Source organism: Culicoides brevitarsis, chromosome 2 (genome assembly GCF_036172545.1).
Source record: "Culicoides brevitarsis isolate CSIRO-B50_1 chromosome 2, AGI_CSIRO_Cbre_v1, whole genome shotgun sequence".
In the NCBI taxonomy this organism is placed as follows: Eukaryota; Metazoa; Arthropoda; class Insecta; order Diptera; family Ceratopogonidae; genus Culicoides; species Culicoides brevitarsis.
Genome location: NC_087086.1, coordinates 35,099,411 through 35,122,876, shown reverse-complemented (window position 1 = coordinate 35,122,876; position 23,466 = coordinate 35,099,411). Strand labels below are relative to the sequence as shown.

The 23,466-nt window shown below is 28.2% G+C and overlaps 2 protein-coding genes across 6 annotated transcripts in view; both read left to right on the top strand.

Moving 5' to 3' along the window:
• LOC134831059 (dystroglycan 1) overlaps positions 1-10,731 on the top strand; it is a 43,484-nt gene extending 32,753 nt beyond the window's left edge. The window contains exons 4-14 of one of the 2 annotated variants that reach the window (XM_063844698.1): positions 1,237-1,425; positions 1,499-1,621; positions 1,687-1,922; positions 2,511-2,583; positions 3,083-3,784; positions 4,958-5,383; positions 5,754-5,933; positions 6,232-6,470; positions 7,196-8,529; positions 8,589-8,750; positions 9,398-10,731. In XM_063844698.1, coding sequence (XP_063700768.1) covers positions 1,237-1,425; positions 1,499-1,621; positions 1,687-1,922; positions 2,511-2,583; positions 3,083-3,784; positions 4,958-5,383; positions 5,754-5,933; positions 6,232-6,470; positions 7,196-8,529; positions 8,589-8,750; positions 9,398-9,519 — 3,786 coding nt within the window. In that variant the 3' untranslated portion in view covers positions 9,520-10,731. The remainder of the gene's footprint in view (positions 1-1,236; positions 1,426-1,498; positions 1,622-1,686; positions 1,923-2,510; positions 2,584-3,082; positions 3,785-4,957; positions 5,384-5,753; positions 5,934-6,231; positions 6,471-7,195; positions 8,530-8,588; positions 8,751-9,397) is intronic. The other variant, XM_063844699.1, reaches the window with a different exon arrangement.
• Positions 10,732-14,194: 3,463 nt separating this feature from the next.
• The window catches only part of LOC134832650 (hepatic leukemia factor-like), a 51,241-nt gene continuing 41,969 nt past the window's right edge, over positions 14,195-23,466 (top strand). For 2 of the 4 annotated variants that reach the window (XM_063846749.1, XM_063846756.1), the window contains exon 1: positions 14,195-14,388. In XM_063846749.1, the coding sequence (XP_063702819.1) occupies positions 14,289-14,388 (100 nt within the window). In that variant the 5' untranslated portion in view covers positions 14,195-14,288. The remainder of the gene's footprint in view (positions 14,389-23,466) is intronic. The other 2 variants (XM_063846750.1, XM_063846751.1) reach the window with 2 other exon arrangements.

Genomic DNA, 23,466 nt, shown 5'->3' with positions numbered 1-23,466 from the left:
CTCATGTTATTTTACGTTGAAAGTTAAAAGAAATTATTACTGAACAAATTTTGGTTGCTGCAATAACTTATGCCAAGTATTAAGCCGAAATAATCAAGCAAGCATAATCTAACAAGAACGAATCAAGTCGAACAGAAGGTCCTCCAGATTGAACTGATCAAGATACGAACACATTTTTCTGTACTTACCTAATATTTAGAACCTGCTTATAAAAGATATCAAAAACTTTCGTTGCAGACTATTGCTTAAGAAACTGAAAGCAGCTGAAAACCAAGTGTTTTTATAAATTTCTGGGTGAAAAAACATTTTGTATCGAATCTAACTTACAACCTCCCAATGAATAACCAATAAGCAAATCCATTTTAAAAACTTTCCCAAAAATCATAAGGAAGCAATTCTCAAGGAAGCTACCTTACTTTACTACCTTACTACGATGTCTCATACCATGTCACTTCTTCAGAGTACAAACTTTAGATTCATGATTCTATAATTTGAAATGCTTCCTACTGAACAACAAATATTCAAGCTCAAGGAAGCTCTTACGTCGTTTTCATACATTTTTTTGTTGTAATTTGACATAATTGAAAAATTTTAATTCTTCCTGTTCAAAAGAAAATTTAAAAGGTTAATTTTAGACATTAAGTCTCTTACATTTATGTCGCACGAAATTTTAATATGCAAAACATATTTTTTTCACAATGTATAAATAAACAAGACATCAACTTTAATTATGTTCTCCCTCGTTTTGCAAAAATTTTACATTATTCAACCCCAATTTTATATTTTTTCCCATTGTGCGTCGCAAATCGCAAACGAGCAAGAGATACGAGACAAGTGTTCAACATCAACATTCGGGGATAAATAAATCGATGAATCATTTATGATAAACACTCTAACTCTTCTTGTCTACTTTTTTGTTGTTACCGCTATCGAGTGTCGTTAAGATAAACTTTGGAAATTTTATGTGCAAAAATTGATTTTTCCATGATGATGAGTCTTTGATTGAAGACAAATTAGCATGGAAAGTGGCTGTTTCTCGTAGGTCACTTTTTTCTCGTATATTTTTTTTATATTCAAAACAAAAAAGGGAAACTTTTTTATTTTATGAATAAATACAACGATGGTCCGCCGAGAAAGAATATTGATTGCTTCATTATAATGTTATGCATCCTTTTTATGTCGGAGAACGTTTGATGCTTGAAAGCAATAAAAATCTCTTTTTTTTGTTTTTTTCAGCATTTTTATACAGAGCCTTTAGATATAGACACGCCATCGCATCATGCCAGTAAAGCATCTTCTTGTCCGTATTCGGAAGACAAGATTTTGTTGTCACTCGTGTTGAGAGGTCGCACATGGAACGAAGTTGTACAGAGAAAGCGTGATCGGGCAATTAATAAGCTTGCCAAGTTCTTCATGGTAACGAAGGTAAGTTTATTTTTTGTTACATGACCTTGAAAGTCAATTCTCACACGCGTAATTTTTTTCTCTTTATTTTTAGGATGACTTGAATATTGATGACGTCACGAAAACCGAATTGTACGAGATGTCAAAGAACTCGTTGCATCGCGGAAAGAATCAACTTGCCTCGAGCAGTAAGAAATTTGGAAGACTTGAGTTTGAGGTTAGAATTTTCTAAGTTTTTAAAGCCTTGAAAAGATTTTAATTATTTTTTTTTGTGATTTTCAGATCGGTTGCGGAAAGCAATTGTATCCCACGGGAAAACTCATTTCCAATCAAATTGGGCATCAAATGAAAGACGGTTCGATTAATGATATTAGCGGGCTCGATTTCGGTTGGTGGGTAATTTGGACAAAGCGAGTAAATAACAAGACAGCTCGTTTACGTCGTCAAGCCGAAGGTTCAGGCGAAGTTGAAGACGATGATGAGGACGATTATTATTTGGATTATGAAGATGGAGATGCGTAAGTTTTTAATTTTTATTGAATATTTCTTGAATTTTATTAATTTTTGCTTAAAAATTTTAAATTCAAAGAAAAATTAAAATAAAAAAATAATTAAAAATAATTTTAAAGAATAAAAAAAAATGAAAAATTTCACGAATAAAAATTTTTTAATTATAATCATTATTATTAAAAATTTAAATTAATTTTAATGTACTTTTTCAAATTGAAAATAATTAATTAATTAATTTTTTTTTTCAAAAATTTAAAATAAAAAATTAAATTAAATAAAAATTTTTAAAAATTTAGGGAATAAAAAATTAAAAAAAAATAATTCAAAAAATATTCAGAAAATAATTAATAAATTAAAATATTTTTTTTAAATTTATAATAAAATAAAAAAAAAATTAATTTATTTAAATTAAAATAAAGTAAGCTAAAATTCTTAAAAATTATTTCTTAAATTTATTATTAATTAATTTTAAAATTTAATTGAAATTATTAAATTAAATTTAAAAATTAATTTTCTGAAATTTAATTTTATTTTTATTAATCAAATATTTTTTTATATGGAAAAAAAATTAACTTACATAAAAAATTTATTTACAGTGAATCCCAAACGAACCAACCAATTTCTACCACAACCGCGCATCCACACCGCCATCATCACGGAAAACAGACCGTAAGTACTCTTTCACTTTATATAATTACGTCGCGTCAAATTCCATCAACATCGTACGAAACGATGACGAGTCTTTACACATTTTTTGTTTATTTTATGACTCTCGAAAAAAAAAAAATTAAAAAATATTATTTTTATATAAATTTATAAAAAACCTCGAATTTGTTTATATTTTTCTTACTTTCTGTGTTCTATGTTTATTTTATATTATTATTTTTGAAGCTTTTAACAATCTGTATATTTGTTGATTGAATGTTTGTTTGGGTTAAACTTCTTCTTCAACTTTAATTTAAATTTTTTCATTTCTCTCTGTTTGTTAAATATTTTCTGATTACTAACATACTTCGGAAAAGTCATTTTTCATCAACAAAAAAAAAAAACGTATAAATTAACAAATATGTAAAAATTTGCTATTTTTCATTACTAATTCTCTGTAATTGTTGTTTGTTTTTCATTTTTCCCTCATCATGACATGCTTTTACCATTTAAACCATAAAAGTCTAACAAAAAAGTGAGTAGTAAGGCAACAACGACGCCTATTGCCCCCGAAATCACCGACACGGAAATCATATTAGGCACACGTCCCGCTGCGAGTTCAACGACCTCTAACGGCGACTCAACGACAACAACTATGACGAGTTCCGAGGAACGCGAAGCCGTCCAAGAAGAAGTGTCAAAGTTGGAAGAGACAATCATGAAAACCATCGAAAACGCGAAGGAATTCGAGGAAGTGATTCCACGCGAAGAAGTCGAACCGCATTTCAACTTTGACTTTAACAACAATTTGAACGAAAAAATTATCGAAGACGATGATGTCGACGCCGATGACGACGTTGAATTAGAAGAAGATGCCGACAAATCCGAAATCGATGAAATTATCGAGGAAAAAGAACTCCGTCCCATTGTCAAAACAATCCTCGAGAACAACGAGGACAAAGATCGCGATGGTCGAGATTACATCGTCGAAGATGTCTCGACGGGACTTTTTACGGAACAAACGCCGCCCAGCATTAATAGTCACGGCGATTGGCGATCGTGGCGAGTAACGGATTCAACATCGACCACATCGGCGCCCGTTACGACTTACGATACGGTTCAAACGACGCAAGAGAGCAAGGCAAGTAGTACGACGGAACGGGGGCAATATGAGCGAATCGTAACTGTGCCAGTGTTTTCCGCATCTACTAATGAAGCTGCCAAGGTGAGATTTGAGAGTGAATTTTTGCATGGCATGAAATCTCACACACACGAAATCGCATGACGGATTTGATTTGAAAATTTTTATTTTTTGCATGAAACGTGTTCTACTTACTAATTTAAAAAAATTAATTTTTGTGACACATTTTTATAATTCACCAAAAGCATTCCAATCAAATCACATAAACGAGCACAAATTATTTTTTTTAGCGCATTTACATTTTTTTGGATTGACCACGTGGTTTAAATAGATCTTTTCGAAATTTAAAAAAGAAAATTTCGAAAGGATAAATTTAAACCGATAAATTCCAATAACTCGATCAAATGGTTCATAAATAGATCACGTGGTTTAAAAAAATTGTATAAGCCACGTGATATATTTGATCTAATTGAACCACGTGATCTTTGAAAATAACGTTCGAATTTATTTTAACGAAATTTTAGATTTTTTCAAAAAATTTTGGTAAAAATTGTATTAAAAATTGAACATTTTCTTACATCTTATAAAAAATATGAGAATTTCTCAAAAAATTAGAAAAATTTGTCTTTATTTTTTGAGAAAATCTCTTAAAAGGATTTTAATTGTAAGAAAATGCTTCTTTCTTTGGTACATTTTTAACCAAAATTTGTCGAAAAGATTAAAAATTTCCGTTAAAAAATTCAAAGATCACATAAAGATCACGTGGTTCAAATTGATCTCTGAGTTCAAATATATCACGTGGTTTATTAATTTTTTTTTAAATCACGTGATCTATCCGGACTCAGAGATCTATTTGAACCACGTGATCTATTAAGTTGTTTAACCACGTGGTTCAAATAGATCTCTGAGTTCAAATATATCACGTGGTTTATACATTTTTTTTAAATCACGTGATCTATTTGAACTAAGAGATCTATTTGAACCACGTGATCTATTAATTTGTTTAACCACGTGGTTTAATTAATTCAAATGAACTAATTAAACCACGTGGTTTAGGTCACGTGGTTAAAATTCAAATGTAAATGCGCTCGTCGTCTATTTTTGAAAGCTTATTAGAAGCGTTCCAATTTTTAGTTCCCTCAAGCTTCAGCCCGATTTTTTTTAGTGTAGTAGAAATATTTTTACGGAATGCTAGAATAAAAAAAATTAGAAAAATATCGAAAAAAAATCCACAAATCCAATTATTTTTCTTATCAGTTTGATGAGGATAATTCGGAACAAGAACACGAGAGTACAACAGAAGAACAACATGCTGAACAACCGGGCAGTAGTAGTACCGCGACAACAAACACTCCATTCTCACAATCATCACAACTTCCTAACACACCATCATCGCCTGTATTGTCTGCCAGCGAGTCACCATTTTCCGTAACTAACAATAATGTCGTCGACACTACAACGACAGATTCCGACCAAACACAATCCACAACATTACCTCCTGCCATTTCCTCCGCTAACAATAACTTTAACACTGCTTCTAACACTTTACTGCCATCGAGTATCGGCGATACCGTAGATCCTTCGTCCTCTTCTTACGCTCCTCCGTCTGTCATTAGCACCACTACTTCTTCTTCTGCAGACACTACAACTGTTACGTCAATTGACAATACAGGTTATGTACAGGTAGAGCACCAATTACAATAATCTTTTAGAATTTTTCCCCTAAAAAAAATTTTTTTAGACACTTTTTTGTATAAAAACCGAATTTTAGGCTAAAACTAACGATAAAATCACGAATTTTGAGCTTTTTTGACGACTAACCGAGCTTTTTTTCATCTACATTCATTAAATTTCTCATTAAATGTCGGGTTAAAAATTTTTTTTTAAATGTTAAATGTCTGTTAATTGTTACTTTTTTTGGGATTCTTGGGGAAACTTTTTTGTGACTTTGACTAAAAATAAAAAAAAATCACGTTGCTAATTATTTTTTAAAAAATTAAAAAAAAAATTTTTTTTTGAAAAAAAAATTAAAAAAAAAATAAATTTTCATTAGACTGAAACAACGAACCCCACGCCACGGGCCACGAGTGCGACGCCATTCGTCGAGGAAAATTACGATGACGAGTACGATGATGAAATTGACGAAAACGCTGCCTCGCCAGCATCGCAGCCGTCTCAATCGACAGTGACGGCACAAACATTCCCCACAACGACGCAAATAATAACTCAAAGAGTGAGATTTTTTTTGTTTTTTTTTTATCATCTAACAATCGCTGCTTCGAAAATTTTACGCGTCAAGTCCGTTTTTCCGTTTAATTTTGAAAAAGCTTCAATTAAAAAAAATTCTGCGAAAAAAAATGTAAATTTTTGTAAATATTAATGGTTTTTGGGTGGCAATTGGCTTAAAAAAATCTCTAAATTTGCAAAAAATATAAAAAATGTAATTCCTTTAGTTAGAAATCCAAAAGCAGCTTTTTAATAAAAAAAATTTTTCGAGTAGAATTTTTTTGCTAATTTTTGTTGAAATTTAGACGACAACTCAGGAACCTGAACCAGAAGTCAGAAATACGCCTCCGATGTTGCGTAATAGATTACCGAAGACTCCCGTTACTGCTGGAAAAGCCTTCAAAATTGCCGTGCCCGAAGAAAACTTTTATGATGCTGAGGATGGAACGAATTTGAATCTGGAATTGTTGGATAAAAATGAGCATGTTTTGAAAAGTGATTCGTGGATTCAATTTAATCAGAAGACGAGGGAGATTTATGGATTGTGAGTATTGTTTGATTTTTTTTAAATTGGAATTTTTCGTGAAAAAAAAATTAAAAAATTAAAATTAAAATTAAATTAAAAATTAAAAATTAAAAATAATTAAATTAAATAAATTTTAATGAAAAAAAAATTTAATTATTTAATTAAATTAAATTTTAAATTTTATTTAAAAATTAAAACAAAATAATTATTTTAATTAATAATTTAAAAAAATAATTAATTTTTTTTAAAATTAAGATAAATATTAAAAATTAAATTATTTTTAAAATTAAATTAATATTTAAATTATTAAAATTAAATCTTTAAAAAAATTTATTTTTAATTTTTTTTTAAAAAATATAAAATTAATTTATTTTTATCAAAAAAAAATATTTAAATGAAATTAATTGAAATTAATTAAAAAAATTTATTTTGTAAATTTTTTCAATTTAAAAAAAATTTATTTCGAAAAAATAGTTTTTGAAAAAAAATTTTAAATTTTTTTATTAAATTCAAATTTTTTTAAAAAAATTTTTAAATAAAATTAATTTTTAAAAATAAAATTAATTTTAATAAATTTTGTTAATTAAAATTAATTAATTTTAAAAATTTTTTTAAAAATTAATTAATTTTAATAAATTTTTAAAATTAAAATTAAATTATTGAATTTTTTGATCAATTTTTAAAAATTAATGAAAATTTATTCATAAAATAATTTTTAATGAATTTTTACCTTTTATTTTTAGACCTCTTGAAGGCGTCGTTTCCCGTTGGCGCTACATCCTCCGTGCTACTGACAGCTCCAACGAGAGTGTTCAGGAAGATCTCGACATCTCTGTGCAACAACACAAAGGTCATCGCAGCGTCAACCACGAAATCGAACTTCAAGTCAAGCTCAACGAGAAATTCGAACGCAACATCGACTGGCAACTCAAACTCATGGATGCCATTACGGAAGTTTTGGGCGACTCCTCCAACCAAAACATCGTTGTTCGCGAAATTCGTCCTCACATAAACGACTTGAATGCCTGGACCTTTGTTTACACGAACGAATCTTTGCCCAAAGATACTTGCCCTGAGCTCGAAGCTGAGGAATTGGTCGAAAAATTGCACATTGACGACTTGAATCGTGTCCTTGGCGCTGATATTAACGTCAGAAATGTGCAAGAAGTGATGGTTGGCAATTGCAAAAAGGCCGTTACGAAGCCCAAAGTGTCGACTTTTGCTCCGGCGAAGAATTTCCCGCCCGTTTTGAGAAATCAAGTTGATCGCGTGAATGCCACAGTTGGTCAGTTGTTGGTTTATCGCGTTCCTACTGACACTTTTTACGATCCCGAAGACGAAAATGACTTGCAACTCTCACTTTTGTCACAAGATCGTCAAAAATTGGATCCGCATTATTGGTTGCAGTTCGATGTTCGTAACCGAGAATTTTATGGAATCCCCAAACCGGGAGATTTTGGTCAACGCGAATATTTGCTCGTTGCTAAGGATCGTGGAGGCTTGACAGCAACCGATGCTTTGGTAGTTGTCGTCAATCATTCCCAAAAACGCGATTACGGCGTCTTGTTCGACTTCAATCTCGGCATTTCCTTCGACGATTTCAACCGTTCGACGATCCAACGTCGCTTCATCGAGAAAGTCGCTCGCGTTTTTGACGATTCCAACACAAATCACATCCTGGTGCGTCAAATCCGCCGAATTCCCCAAACGCAAAATGTCGCAATTACTTTTTACAATACGACACTTCATCGGCATCATCGTTGCCCCACGGCTGACATTGAGGAGCTTCGCAGTATTTTGTTGCATCCCGATTCGAGTATCAGAGATCGCGTTAAAGACACGTTGAGCGAATTCCATTTGCAAAGTGTCAACTTGCATCCGATTGGAGCGTGTCAGGGAGCGGATACCATCACGCATGAGATTCCCGTGAAGCCTGATGAACCGCCGCCACACCAACCCGATGATTATTTACTGACTTTTGTGTTGCCAGCGATCATTATTTTGGCGATGTTGCTGTTGGCATCCATTGTTGCTTGTTATTTGCATCGCAAACGACTTACAGGAAAAATGGAATTAGGTTAGAAATTTTTTTAAAAAGTTTTTTGAACAAGAATTTATGATTTTTTGTCATTTTAGGAGATGAAGAAGAACGAAAATCCTTTAGATCGAAAGGTATTCCTGTCATTTTCCAAGATGAGTTGGATGAAAAGCCAGAAATTGCTACAAAATCTCCAATTATTCTCAAGGATGAGAAGCCTCCATTACTTCCGCCGTCCTATAATCAAACAAATCCTGATGGTAAATATTTTTTAAAAAATTAAAAAAAAAATATTAAAAAATTTAATTTAATTTTTTAATTAAATTTATAATTAAATAAAATAAATCAAATAATTATAAATTAAATTAAATAATTTTAATTTTTTAAATTAAAATTAAAAAAAATTAATAATTAAATTTTTTAATCGTTTTTTAATTATTTTTTTTTTTAAAATTCAATTAATTATTATCTAAAATATATTTTAAAATTTTTAAAAACAAATTAATTTAATAATATTAAAAGTTATTCAAAATATTTTTTTTCAATTTTGTTAATTAATTTTTAAATATAATTTTGATTCAATTATTTAAAAATAAATTAAACTTAAAAATCTTAAATATTTAAATTAATTTACCTTTAAATAATTAATTTAAAATTAAATAATAAATAAATAAATTAAATAATTAAAATTTAAAAAAATGAATAAATTATTTTTTTTAAATTTTAATTTTATAATTTTACTAAATTATTTAATTAAAGTAAATTTAGAATTATTTAAATAATTATTTTTTTTATTTATGTTTAAATTAATAAAAATAATAATTCAAAAATTAATGAAATTTATTAAAATTAATGTTTTTTTATTTTACAAAAAATATTTTAAATTTTTTTAAACTTTTTTCCGTAGACGACGACATGGATGAATATGTTCCTCCGCCGGGCGTTGGTCCAATCGGTGCACGCGAAACTCGCGGAAAATCTCCCGTTACTCCATCCTATCGCAAGCCGCCTCCATATGTCTCCCCCTAGAGGTCACCCATCAAGAAACGCCGCCCAAATCAGGTACATAACACACAAATTAGTCGTTTATAAGGAGAAAAAGCGTTGTGGGTCTCATCATTCGTTCAGCCAGCTTGAACGGAAGAAAAAAAGCATTTTTTTATTATTATAAATTAAAATACTTCTTGAATCAAAGAAACGAAAGACTTAAGCTATATTTATAAATTTTAATGAAAAAGCACAACAACTAAAAAAAAACGACGATGATCCAAAAAAAAATTATTTTTAAACTGCCATATTTTATTTCAAGAATCAATTTTTAATAATTAATTTTTATTATTTTTATCGATACGTACTACTTACTACTAAAGAACTAAAAATCGCGAAACTTATGAAGTAGACGAACTTTCGTCTTGAAAAAGAGAAAAATAATTGTAAAAAGGATTTGAGAGGCAATGTTCAATGGAATTGTATTAGAAAATGATAATAATCGTAGAAATAATGGAAGAAATGCAAAAAATTGGCACAATTAATTTTACTTAGAAAAAACAAAAATAAATTCTACTTCAAGAAATTCGAAAAATTTTGAAAAAAAATTTTTTTTTCGTCAAGTAGAATTAAAATTGATTTAAAAAAAATTGACGTACAAAATTCGAATAATTTTTTTTGAGACTAAAGATCGGCAGCTAATGTGCAGCTTTTAATAAATTATCACCATATTAACGAAAAAAGTCGATAATCAATCAATCAATGCTAAAAATCATAAAAAAAATAAAAATTTAGTGATAAGTAAAAAAAATATACACATGAACGTATAAAAAAAATAGAATAGTGGTTCAAAGATAGTTTTCTAAAATATAAAAATAGAAAAAAAACATCCGAACATTCAAAAATAAATAAATAAAAAAATAAATAGTGAAGCCTCATAGAACAGTTGTAGTGTAAGTCCAAAATGTACTCAAACTCGTTTCTACTAAATAATTATCCAAAACACTAAAATTAATAAATAATAAATAAAAAAAATATATTAACTCGTAAGATTGTCCAAAAAAAATAAAAAATCATGTATTTATCATAATTAATAAGAGCTGATAAATTTAAGGAGTCTTTAGTAAGAGAAGTCACTTGTAATGATGGATAACATTAAAATATAAATATTAAATATTATTAAAGGTTAAGAAATTAAGAATATGTTGGGAAGTTACCCAAAAAAAATGAACACTATTTGCAGGTAAAGTTTAAACATTATTATTATTATACATACTATATAATATACATATATGGATATAACATATATTATTATATATATATGATAAGGTAATTGAACAGTAAATGATAAACAAACAAAGATAATGATAATAAATAAATAATGAAAAATAAATAAAAAAAATAAGTTTTAATTTTTTTAGTGCGAAATTTGATGGTAATGAATATTTATTTGAAGTGTTTGAAAGTTCAAAGATATTTTTTATTTTATTCTTGAATTAATTTTTATTAAAAATTTTACAACATTTTTATATTAGACAAAGGTGAGTGTTTTTATATTAAAATTTTATTTTATTTAAAAATTTATTTATTTAATAAAAATTTAAAAAAAAATTATTTTAATTTAATTTTTTTTTTATTAATAAATTAAAAAAAAAATTATATAAGTTTGATAAGAAAAAAGTGAAATTTTCGATTTAAAAAATATTTTTTGGTTAAATATTTCCTTAGCTTAATATACATAATTATTTTTTTTATTTTATTTTTTTCAATGCTAAATAAATTCTAAATATAATAAAATTTTTTTTTATTTTTTTAATTAATTTTTTAAAGAAGAAATTTTAATTTTATTTTTTTTTAATGTAAAAAATGTAAAAAATATTTTATATTAATATTAATTATTTTTTAATTTATTTAATTTAATTAAATTGTTGTATAATTTTTTCAAAAATCTTTGTGATTTATTTTTTTTTTTCTAAAAAAATTTAAAAACAATCAATATGAAATATTAAAAAAAAAGTCATAAAAAAATAATTAATAAAAATTTTAATTTTCTGTTTAAAAAATAATTAATTTTTAAAATAATTATCGCATAAAAATTTAATCAATCGTCTGTTTCTTTTTAGAAATTTTCTTTAAGATTTTTTTTTCTTTTTCAAGATTAAAATTTATTTCAATCATTTTGATATAATTAAAATTTTTAAATAAAAAATTATTTAAATATTTTTTTTTAAATTTTAACTTAATTTTTTAATTAATTAATTTAATTTTTACTTAATTCATGAAAAAAATAATAATAATCAAATACTAATTTAATAATTTCTTTTTTTTAAATTTTTTCACAAGTTAATTTAAATAAATAAAATTAAATATTTTAAATTTTTTTTTATTAAATTAATAAATTTCAAATTTTTTAAATAAATTATATTAAAAATAAATATTAAGAAAAAAAAAATAACGGTTAAAAATTTCAAACCACATTTCCCATTACCGCAATTCCTCTTTTTTAAAACGCTACCAAGCCACATGTGACACACACACTCACACATACACAACTTACTTTGCCTCTCTATCTCTCTCTTCTAATGTTTTTGTGTGTTGGTGCGTATTTGTTAAAGTCACATGTGCCGTAAATTCGCGGGTCGTCTAATACTATGTGTCTAATAATCGTTCCAATTAGAAGAAAAATATTTCATTTTTACTAATAAAATTTCAAAAAATCCCCAAAAGTGCAAAATGACAAGTGAAGTGACCAAGTGCCATCTGAAAATCGCAAGCAATAACAAATTAATTAGCTGACTGACAGTCAAAAAAGCTCGAACGTGTCATTGTAGATATAAGAAAATATTTTTTTTTTCGGTAGTAATCATATTTTCGTGTGTTATTATTATTTTATATTTTTATTACATCGCTACGTGGATCGCTGTACGGCGCTGTCGGATTATTATTGGAAATTTTGCGCGTGTAGTTGTGAGTCTGAGAGGTGTCAATTAAATTTATTTTGAAACGGCGAAGATTTCGTTGGTACACTTGTTCTCTTTTTACATCGTAGCGAGTATGCGAAGGACGGCTACAAAATCTAGAATAAAAACATCATCATGAAATCGATTCAGCTGTATACAGTGAAAAACAGCTGTGTGTGCGTCGCTCTCGCATTTATCATCCATCTCGTCGCGTATACATTATCGCATCGCCGGGCCGCCTGCATTTGTGTTAGTAGGCCCGTTCGAATATTATGTCAGAGCAGCGACGAAATTCTCTCTGAGAGACTTTTTTACGTGTCTCGGTGCCTGGCTCGGTTCGGTTTTTCGACTTTTCGAGGCAGGCCGTCAGTTGCCAGTTGGTTAAAGAACGATAAATAAGCATAAAGGCGCAGAACAAAAGCAACGATAGTGGAAATTTTTTCTTCTCTTCTCCTATTTTCTATCAAACAAAAATAAAATTTAAAAAAATATCAATCACAAAAAATACAAATTTTAATAAAATTAAAAAAAATTTACCGCGTTGTTATTTGTTATCATCGATGTTTTAATGTGATAAAAAAGAAAAAAAATTAAAAAAAATACGAAAAAGGAAGATTTTCCATTCTCGTCGTCACCGGGAACAGAAAAAAGTGTTGTATGTGAAAAAAATATTTTTTTCCTTCCATCGAAGGGGATGCGATGAAAAATTTCAAGTAAAACCTTTGCTTTGGCCAAGTCACCTGAAAATACCAAAAAATTAATAAGTGTGTAGCTCATACATATCAAAGCAAAGCAAATTTAATTTTTTTGTACATTTTTCTCTCTCCCGTGTTTTTTTCTGTGTCCATTAAACTCTTCATTGTGAAAAAAGCAAAAAAAAAAAAAGTGAATTAAAGCAACAAAATGCAATAATTTTAGAACATTTCCCCACCAAAAAAATTTTTTTTCGTTCTTACCTGTATGTACATGTGTTTGTCTTGTACTCCAGAACATCTCTAATAAATAACAATAATTATTGTCTAAATATTTACAACAACAAACAACAATAACTTCAATAATATTGCAAAAAAAAAGTGAAAAAAAAATATTTTTTTTGTATATAAAAAATTAAAAAAATTTTCGTGGCCATAAAATTTGAATAAATAACATTTATGTGGATATTTTGTAACGTTAATTATTTGTATGTTTCATTTATAAAAAGTATTGAATGAAAAAAAAAATATTCGATTTTCTAACCTACATAGACACAGCGCCATACACGAGCCATAAATACACGAAGGAAAATCGTCCTTCCTTGTTCGAAAAGAGAGACACCAATACTAAAACATTTTTTCGTGTGCATCTATAAAATATATATATATAATAAACACAGAATACGCTTACTACCCAAAAATATAAAAATATTTAAAAATATAAAAAAGGAAAGGAAAAGGAAGGAAAAACTTTTGTAACTGCTGCTGCCAATGTGCAAAAGAATTTTAAATGAAATTAAAAGCAACAAAAGAGTAAATATCGGGCTGTTAGAAAATTATTCTTAATATATTGTTAATATAAAAAAAAGTAAAAAAAAAAATTTTTTTGTAATAATCATTAATCATTGCAAAAAAAAAATAAATAAATTGTTATTAAAAAGTTGATGTTGTTGAAGGAAATTAATAAAAAAAAATAACAGAGTGGTAAAAAGTGTTCCTTAATAACAAAAAAAAATAAAGAAAAATATATTTCTATAAAAATATATACAATAAATTATATATAATAATAAAAGTTAAAAAAAGTAATATTATCATTACTTTTAATTATTAATTAATTTATAAGTCGCGCGCGCGTTCAAAGAAAACAAAACAACAAATAATGAGTGACAGAGATAGATCATCACCAACTTTAACTGAACCATTTGGATTAAAATCACTGCCGGGTCGTGATAATTATCCCCTTATTGGAGGAGCCAATGGTAAGTTACTTGACAAAATACCTTTTTTAAAAAAATTAAATTTAAATTTGCTGCCATCATTTCATCGATAAAATTGTTATAAATAATTAATTAGTGGATGATGTTAAATACTGTGAAATTAAAATTTTATTGGATTTTTTTTTGGATGGAAATTTTTTAAGGGTTTGGTATGTGAATTTTTTTTTTGACAGTTGAAAATTTATTAAAATTTTTAAATATTTACATTTCTTTAAAAATATAAAAAAATTAAAAATAATTTTTATCAATTTTTAAATTATTTTGGTAATCAAAATTTTTAAAATAATTAATAAAATTTATTTTGAAAAATTTTTTAATAATATTTTGTGTTATTATTGGATAAAATATTAACAACGAGGCCTTAAAATGTAAAATTTTTAAGTTTTTTTTAAATATTAATTTTTACAAATGTCAAAAATTAAAAAAAAAAATAATTTTCAATTAATTTAAATAATAGTTTGTGAAATTATTGAAAAAAATATTTAAAAACGAGTCAAAATAATGAAATAATGCTCTAATTGAATTGTTCAAAAATTTATTTTTTTTGTGAAAATTTTGACATCTATCAATTTAAAATTTGACCGTTAAATTAAATTTTATTATTTTTCTTTTAATAAAAAAAAAATATTATTTCAAAAAAAAATTTTTTCAAAAATTTTTTAAAATAATTTTTCAATATTTTCTAAACTAAATTTTAATTATTTTTTCAAAATTTTTTAAATTTAATAAAAAAATTGTGAAAAAGCCTTGAGAATGTAAAAAATTATTTTTTTATAAATCAGTTTAAATATTTTAGTAGGTTTCAAAAATTTTTTTTATTGAATTTTCGTTTGTAACAATTTTTTAATATTTATTTATTAAAATTTTTTAAAGAAAAAAAATTTAAATTTAGTTTAGAAAATATTGATAATTAATTTAAAGAAATTTATTAATTATTGTTTAAAAAATATTTCTTTTTTTATTATTATAAATAATAAAATTTAATTTAAACGGTCAAATTTTAAATTGACAGATGTCAAAATTTTTATAAAAAAAAATAATTTTAATACATTTTAATGCTCTAAATTAATTATTTTATCTAAAAATATCACAAAAAATTCAAAATTCCTTAAAAAATTTAGATAAAAATTAAATTATCACCTGCCAAAAATTTTCAACTGTCAAAAGAATTTACCTTACTTACCCTCAAATTCAAAAAATTTAACATTATCCTAAAAAAAAAATTATAAAACTTTTTACAACAACAATAAGAAAAGGTTCGCTTCCTCATAAATCTCAGAACAAAGCAAAAAAAAAAAAAGTTTGTGCGACGACCATTATCATTCATCATGAAAACTTTTCAAATTACGAGAAATAATTGCTGAAACAATCAACAACTACTAACGTTGGCGTCGTCCCTTCTCTCATTACAAGTGCCTTATTTACATATTCATCATTGATATCGTTCGTCGGTGGGTCGGTGTCGGTTTGTTTGTTGCATATGTTGCTTTTGTAACCTTTAACATTTTTCGAATTGCTATCGCTCTGTAATCATATCAACATTTTTTCTCTTTTTTCGCTTCATAAAGAATTTATGGCTTGATTTCCATTTCACTTGCACTGACAAGGCAAATAACGCGCGACAAGCCAGAAAACTGAGGCAAAGCAACAGCAAAATAACAACGATTATATTATTAAATTAAATAATATATTTTTTCATGCCTTCTAACAATTTTCCTGATGCGCGATGTCTGCATAGAAAAGACACGACCTACCCAAAAAATCCGAACGACATACAGAGCTCGTTGTTACAAAATTTTCATCTATTATGACTCCCACACATTTTATCGAACATTCGAAAGTTGGGCATGTGTGAGTGAACGAACACGAAGAAGACCTTCTTTCGTACGGCGCGAAGAGGAAAAATTGTTTCGTGTTTATGTTTATACAAATTTCCACATATCGCGCGCGGAGGTAGCTAACGTTGGAAAATAAAAGGGAAATACATTCTTTTGTGAATAATGTGTTTTGAGCAAATATTATGTCAGATGTCATTTTTTGTTGTCTGCTCGTTGTTGATAATAATAAGTAGTTACATATAGGCAGAATGTGACCTACTGAGCCTTTGTTTCGGAAATTTTCGTAGTAAAAAGTTGAAAACTTTATTTTTAAATATTTTTCGTGGTTTAATTTCGAGAGTCATAAAATATTTATGGGAGATGATCATGATTGTTGGTGCTGGCTTCATAAATTATGGAATATGTGAGAGCCATTAAATTGTTATACGATCAATAAAAATATGATTAGAAGAAGTTTGTCTGTTTTTTTCTGTGAATAAAATATCATCCTTTTCATAATTGGTCCAATGGGTGCGTAGATTGCGGGCGAACTAATTTTTGATGGTCGACTGTGACAAGTGTTTTAATGACTTTGGAGACTTTGAATTGTGTTGTTTTATTAGCAATCCGGGCTTTAATTGGTTTTACGTAGAATTATTGCTTTGTTTTTGTTTGCTTTGAATAGTTTTTGGGATGAGAATGGAATAATTTTGAAAGTTTTAGGTAAATTCTTAAAAATAATTAATTAAGACTTAATATTAAATTATTGAAAAAAAGTTTTTTTTTTTTAATTATTAACCAGGCGTTCCATTTTCTTAAAATTTTCCTGAAATTTAGTTCATAAAGCAGTTTTTTAGAAATTTTTAATTTATTTCTAAAATTTATCTTCATAGAATATAATTAAATATTTAAATTTTTTTAAAAATTTATTAATACAAATATTTATTATTAAATATTAAAATATTTTTTTAATTAAAAAATTTAAAATATGTTTTAAATTAATTAAAATAAATAAAAATTTTTTTTTAATTAAAAAAATTTAATTTTATTAAAACTTTTTTAATTAATTATTTTTTTTAAATTAAAAAAATTTGTTTAAATTTAACTTTTTATTATTTATAAGTTCTAAAATTCTTCTAATTTTATGCTTTAAATAAAATTTTAACTAAATTAAATTAAATTAATTTTTTTTAAATTTTTAATGAATTTTAATTATTTTTTATTTTTTTTTTATTTTTTTAAATTTTTATTAATTAAATTTTTTGTTAATTTAAAATTTTCATTAAAATCCCTTTGATAATTTTAAAAACTACCAGGCGTTACATTTTCTTCAATTTTTCAACATTTTTTTTTATTAAAATCCCTTCACTAAGTCCAAAAATCATCACATTTCGTTCCCATTTCCCTTACATTTTTCCATTTCCTGTAACATTTCCTTGCCATTAACTCCAAAAAATTTCTTCATTCAAACATTAAAATCCAACACAAATCCTTGACTCCACAAAAGGCTTGACTTTGCGTCTTTACGACTTGTTTATTTATTTATTTTACGTTTTTAATGACATTTCATTAGCGCTCCCATATCAAAAAATTGCCTCAAATGTACAAACTCCGAAAATCACGAAACACGTGTCGTCGTATCGCGTACAGCTTTGCTATAGAGAACCGAAAAAATGATATACATTCATTTATCATAATAATCAGGTTTTGTCGTCTCTTTTGCTCCGGCGACTTGATCGTTCACTCGATCGAGTGTTGTTTACTTTGCTGTCGTACGAAATTCGAGGTTCGTTTTATTTATGTTAATAATAAACTTTGTGCGAATTTATGCGAAAATATAGTCGGTCAATAGATTAGATATGTCTCTCGATGTGTGTGTGTGCCTTTTTTATTTTATTATCTTAGTCTACTAATAAGAGAATTAGCTTCGAGACATGTGATGTTGTGACTTGAAAGGGATTGCGTTAGCTTTGCTTTGCGCATAAAATAAAAGACGAGAGAATCCCATTTAATCCTTCTGCTGTGCTGTTAGAAGGTTTAATGAAAAAATAAAAACTGATTCAGACAACAGAGAGGAAGTCGAATAAAAATTGATATTAATTATTCAGTCGAAGGCTTTTGCTGAGCCTTATGAGAAAAACAAAGGATTAGAGCTACTTTGACGAAGAAGAAGACACGGCATAGCTCAGACATGTTCGCCGAATCTAATAATAAAAATGAATGTCAAATGAAATTCAACTTACGTTGATTGCATGTTGTTGCCACACGATCGTACCGAAGGGAAACTATAATTTAATTGCATAGCGATACCGCCATTCTTCTTTTTGTGGTTCATGTCATGTCAAATTCACGTATATATATCTAAGCAGTTCGAAAATAGCATGCGAGAGAAAGAAAGAAAGAAAAGAATATGCGCGCGCGTTCTTCTCCACACAGCACTTCATGTTCCTCAAGCAGCGATACGTGGTAGTTGTGGCTTTATATCGCAATGCTACAAGAATATTTGAGACTCACTTGAGGTGCTAATTAAACGACGACGACGATACCATGATATGCGTGTTACTGTGTCATAAGCGTCACAAGTGTTTGACAACTCTTCGTTCATGCCTTGTCGTCATATCAGAACCATCTAGCTGTGTCTCTATCAAGATGGAGCTTTTGTGAGGAGTTCATGTCTCGAAGTATGAAGAGTTTATAAAACATTTGCGACTGGTTTTTGATAATTGTTGAAACAAAGGCTTAGCATCTTGAAAAAGTGGTACATCTTCTTATTCGATCAGTTCAGTTATTAAGCTAAGGCTCCTCTACGATGTAGAATTATTCGGGGGTAACATAACGAACCATCGTATTTGGTCTTTTTTTATTACAACCCTTGGCTACATAAAAACTAATTTTCATTTGGGGCGAAAAAGCCATTGGAGAATCCGCAGGCATAAAAACTCATCTTTTCAAAAAACATTTATTCATAGTGTTTCGTCATCCTTCTCAGAGTAAAGGTCCTGCATCCTTCTTGCGACGGCCACCGGAAACATAAATACACAAAATTAACAAAGAGCAACATCAGGGCTTCGACAAAACATATACAAGTTCAAATTACCTCACAGTAAAATGTTGTCTTTCATGTGATTTGCCCTTGAATTGCAGCACAAAACTCCGCTCTATTTTGGTTAAAATTAAACGCCTCTGAAATTTGATTAAATGTTCTTAAAATGTTAGAGAGGGGGGAGAAATGTGCAAATTTGCTTCTTACCATTTCTTTTGATGTTGGTATTTAACTTTCATTCTAAATTTTACCAAAGATCAGATTCGTTTCTTTATTTCGGCGATCCTATTAGAATTAATCGTTTATCATAATTTATCTCCTTCGAGCTAAATGTTTTAAAGACTAACCTGAAAATAACCTAAATGAGTAAGAAAAGTTGTCTCATAGATTTTTTAGAAGCAAATCTCCACTTACCAATTTTCGCCTCGTCTTGTCTTAACCTCACATTTCTGAAGCTGTAAAAAACTTTTGCATTAATACCTTACCTTTTGATATCTCGCAAAATTTTTTCCATTGCGAAACATTAACTTTTCACAAAAAATGCTTGAAGTGATAAATGAACTTCATTTCATTCATTATGAAAAGGAAATTTCGTATAAATGTAAATTTTATTTGCTTTTACATGTTAGTTAATGAAACACGGAATTGTGACATATTTCACCTCAAACAAATAAACAAAAATATAAATAAAAAAAGTACTTTTACTGTCGTCGTCGTGTGTTAGCTGGGTGCCCTAGTAACATAATCGCACTTTGAAAAAAAAAATTGATAACAACCTAATCAGACCTTGCATTAATCTCATCAATGTTGTTGATTCGGTGTCTGACCATAACATTTTTTATAACAATTTTTTTATTTGTTTTTTTATTAAACAAAATGTGAAAAAATTAATCAAGCCTCTTTTTTGCGATAACGATTAGTTAGAAAAACTCAAGTTCGCTTTGATGACAAGATGGGAATCTCTAAAAAGTACAGAGGAAATTTTTTTTTGGCTTGGCAAAGTGTGTCGTCGTGGCTCTGACTCTGCCTGGCTTGGCGTTGAATGAGTAAAAAAAGATAAATATAAATAAATTTAAAACATTTGTCTCTAAACACGAAACGAACGACAGTCACATGCTTCGATTAAGAACAATTTTTCGTTGTTGTTGTTGTTTTGTGTTAATTTTATATATTTCACTATGAACACGCGAGAATTATACATGTGTATGTAGCTTAGAAATGTAGCTGTACGGTACGTGTATGAATTCAATTCACGCAAAACACAGCACAATCACATGAATGATATTTTTGCCTCTTGTTTATTTTATATTTTATTTTCGGCCAATACACACACACGCAACTTACCTCATAGTAGTCGATTCCAATCCATCTCTCCTTCTCTATCGAAAAAACTAAGACATTAAAGTTTTTTTTTCGGCTCTCTGACGTAGTTATTTTCATTGACGTCGTCGTCGTTGTTCGGCATATGCTTAGAAACTGAACAAACCTCATGCACATAAATGATGATGATGATGGTTATCATTTAGATTCACACATGTGCTCGTACCTGCGTACCTTCCATACAGCATGTGACATGCACTTTGACAACTACGGGTCCGTACGATTCAAATCTAAGCCAGAAAAGCACATGATTGCAAAATTTGTACGTTTTTTGACATTATTTCTGCATTTTGTCGCTGAAACGAAATGAATGAAAATTTGTGTCACAGACAGTGGCGACCAATTACCTCGAAAAAAAAAGGTAGAAACCTGTCCAACGTTGCTCTATTTTTTCGCTTCATAAGCCATCTAATACGCGATAATAATTGGAATCACAGAAAAAATGTGAATGAAGCTGATTATGATGATGTCATGTCACTTAATAACAATTGAACGTAAAAAAATTCTCTCTCTCTATGTGAGGAGTTGCATTGGATACAAAAAAACACGTTTTTATTATTTTCTAAACAATTTGAAGGCAATTTGTTGATTATATCATGCAATCATGATTATAGTTGGAGTTGGTCAAAATTTACAGCTTAATTTACGGAATTGCCCACGATGATATTTTTTTTTGTGAAAACTGAAAAAAAAAAAAAAAAAAAAAAGTTAATAAGTTTTTCTACCTTGTTGAAAAAAAAAAACTTTTTTTTTGTTATTTTTCATCCATTTATATTGTTTGACAAACGACAATTGCTTTGGAACATCAAATAATAGCAGCCAGCAAGTGTTTGCAGCCCACGACTTTTTGTTGACAGGAAAAAAATTAAAATAAAAAGAAAAACTATTTTTTTCTCTATGATAATAATAGAAAAAAAAATCTTTTTCTTTTATATCTCAAAAGAACTGAGATGAGTCAACAACCATTTTCAAGATGATCCAAAGTCGCCAATGATGACCCACGTTGGAGGACATTTCCTTGGAATAATCGAAGAAAATTTCGAAGCAGAAGCCAAACAATGTACAAAGAAAAAAATTCAAACTAAAATTTATAAATAACGTACGGACATATTTTGTGTGGGATCTACGCTACAAATTTTTGTAGTAGAAAGATTTTACTGAAAAGAAAACGATGGATCATGTGAGCGGTAAACATAAGTTTTTTTTTTTGACAAAAATTTATTGTCAAAAGTTGGTGTCAGAAAATGAATTTAATCGCATTTTTAACCACGTGACTTGACCCAATGCACAATTTGAATTTTTTCCCAACGTTCATTCTGAATTTTATAAGAGAATTATTTTTGACTTTAGACCCGATGCACATTTTGAACCTTTTTCTTAAATTTCTTTTGAAAGTTTGCATCAAATTGTTACTTTTAAAATTTTTCCCAATGCACATTTTGAAACTTCTTTTCAAATTTTTTCTGAAATTTCAAATTAAATTCAAATTCTCACGAGATCAAAAATTTAAAAATGTGCATTGGGAGAAATTTTAAAAATAATTCTTTATTAGAATTCAGAATGTTCATTGGGCAAAAAATTCATATTGTGCATTGGGTTAAGTCACGTGGTTAAAATTTCTCCCAATGCACATTTTGAAACTTTTTTCTGAAAGTTCAAATAAATTAAATTGTCACGAGATCAAAAATTTAAAAATGTGCATTGGGGTAAAATTTTGAATATGAGTTAAAGTAACATAATTCATATTCAAAATTTTACCCCAATGCACATTTTTTGATCTCGTGACAATTTGGCGCCATTTTGCCGTAAAAAACATGAAATGCAATAAAAACATTTCCAAGAGGAAAAATCTACAAGTTGTGCGCTTGTTTGTTTCGTTCCGAATTTATTCATCTAAAATCATTTGTCTTTAGAATTATATTATAGTTTTTCAGCCGCCTTTCTTTATTTATAGACTTATGAAAATATGAAACGAAAAATTTATTAAAACACGTTGTTTGGTTCACAAAAAAAAACAGCATGGAACAAACACTTTTGTACACAAAAACAAAGCGCGAAAAAAATCGATAAGAATTTGCGACAAAAAAAAGCAGGAAAGGTCACTCAATCACTGAAGAATTTGAATAAAGACGGAACCTTGTCCCACGAATTTTCTCGAAGCGTTTACTTTGTTTCAAAAGCAGAAAAAATTTTCACACATTGACAGTATCCGAACAAAGACATTCATCGATCATGCACATCTTTCTATTTTCACAACCGAACCAACCAACGAAACGTGAAACAGCTCAAAACCCCGATCGGAATTTCGCTTTAGTTAATTTCTGTTCGATTAACTTGGCAGTTTGTTGGTTAGATGTCTGTCGATCTCTATCGATCGATGCAAACCGCTAGACAATTATAAATCAATTAATTAAAAGAATTTTGCACTGTTTGTCATACCTTCGACGTTTTTTTTTCGACTGCTATTTTTAGCGCGAAGCAAAGTGTGTGTGCATCCAGTCAGTGGGCATTCAGACTTGAATTACATGCCGCGTCACCGTTACAAATTCCGAATTTATTACCATTTTTCGTTTGCAAAATGTTTCTCATCCTCGCTGACGACGACTGACAAGAAGAGTCGCTTTGATGATTTATTGCAGTCAGTCTATTTATTTTTATTAATACCTCAGAATATAATGGCAGGCTGCTCCATCCATCACATGATGCTAAAAATCTTGTAAAAATCTAACGAACTGATTTTTCCTGAAAAAATAATTTTTTAGTGCTTTGGCACGACAAAACGAGGTGCAAACGGAGAAGAAGAAAGTGGATGGGCTGTCA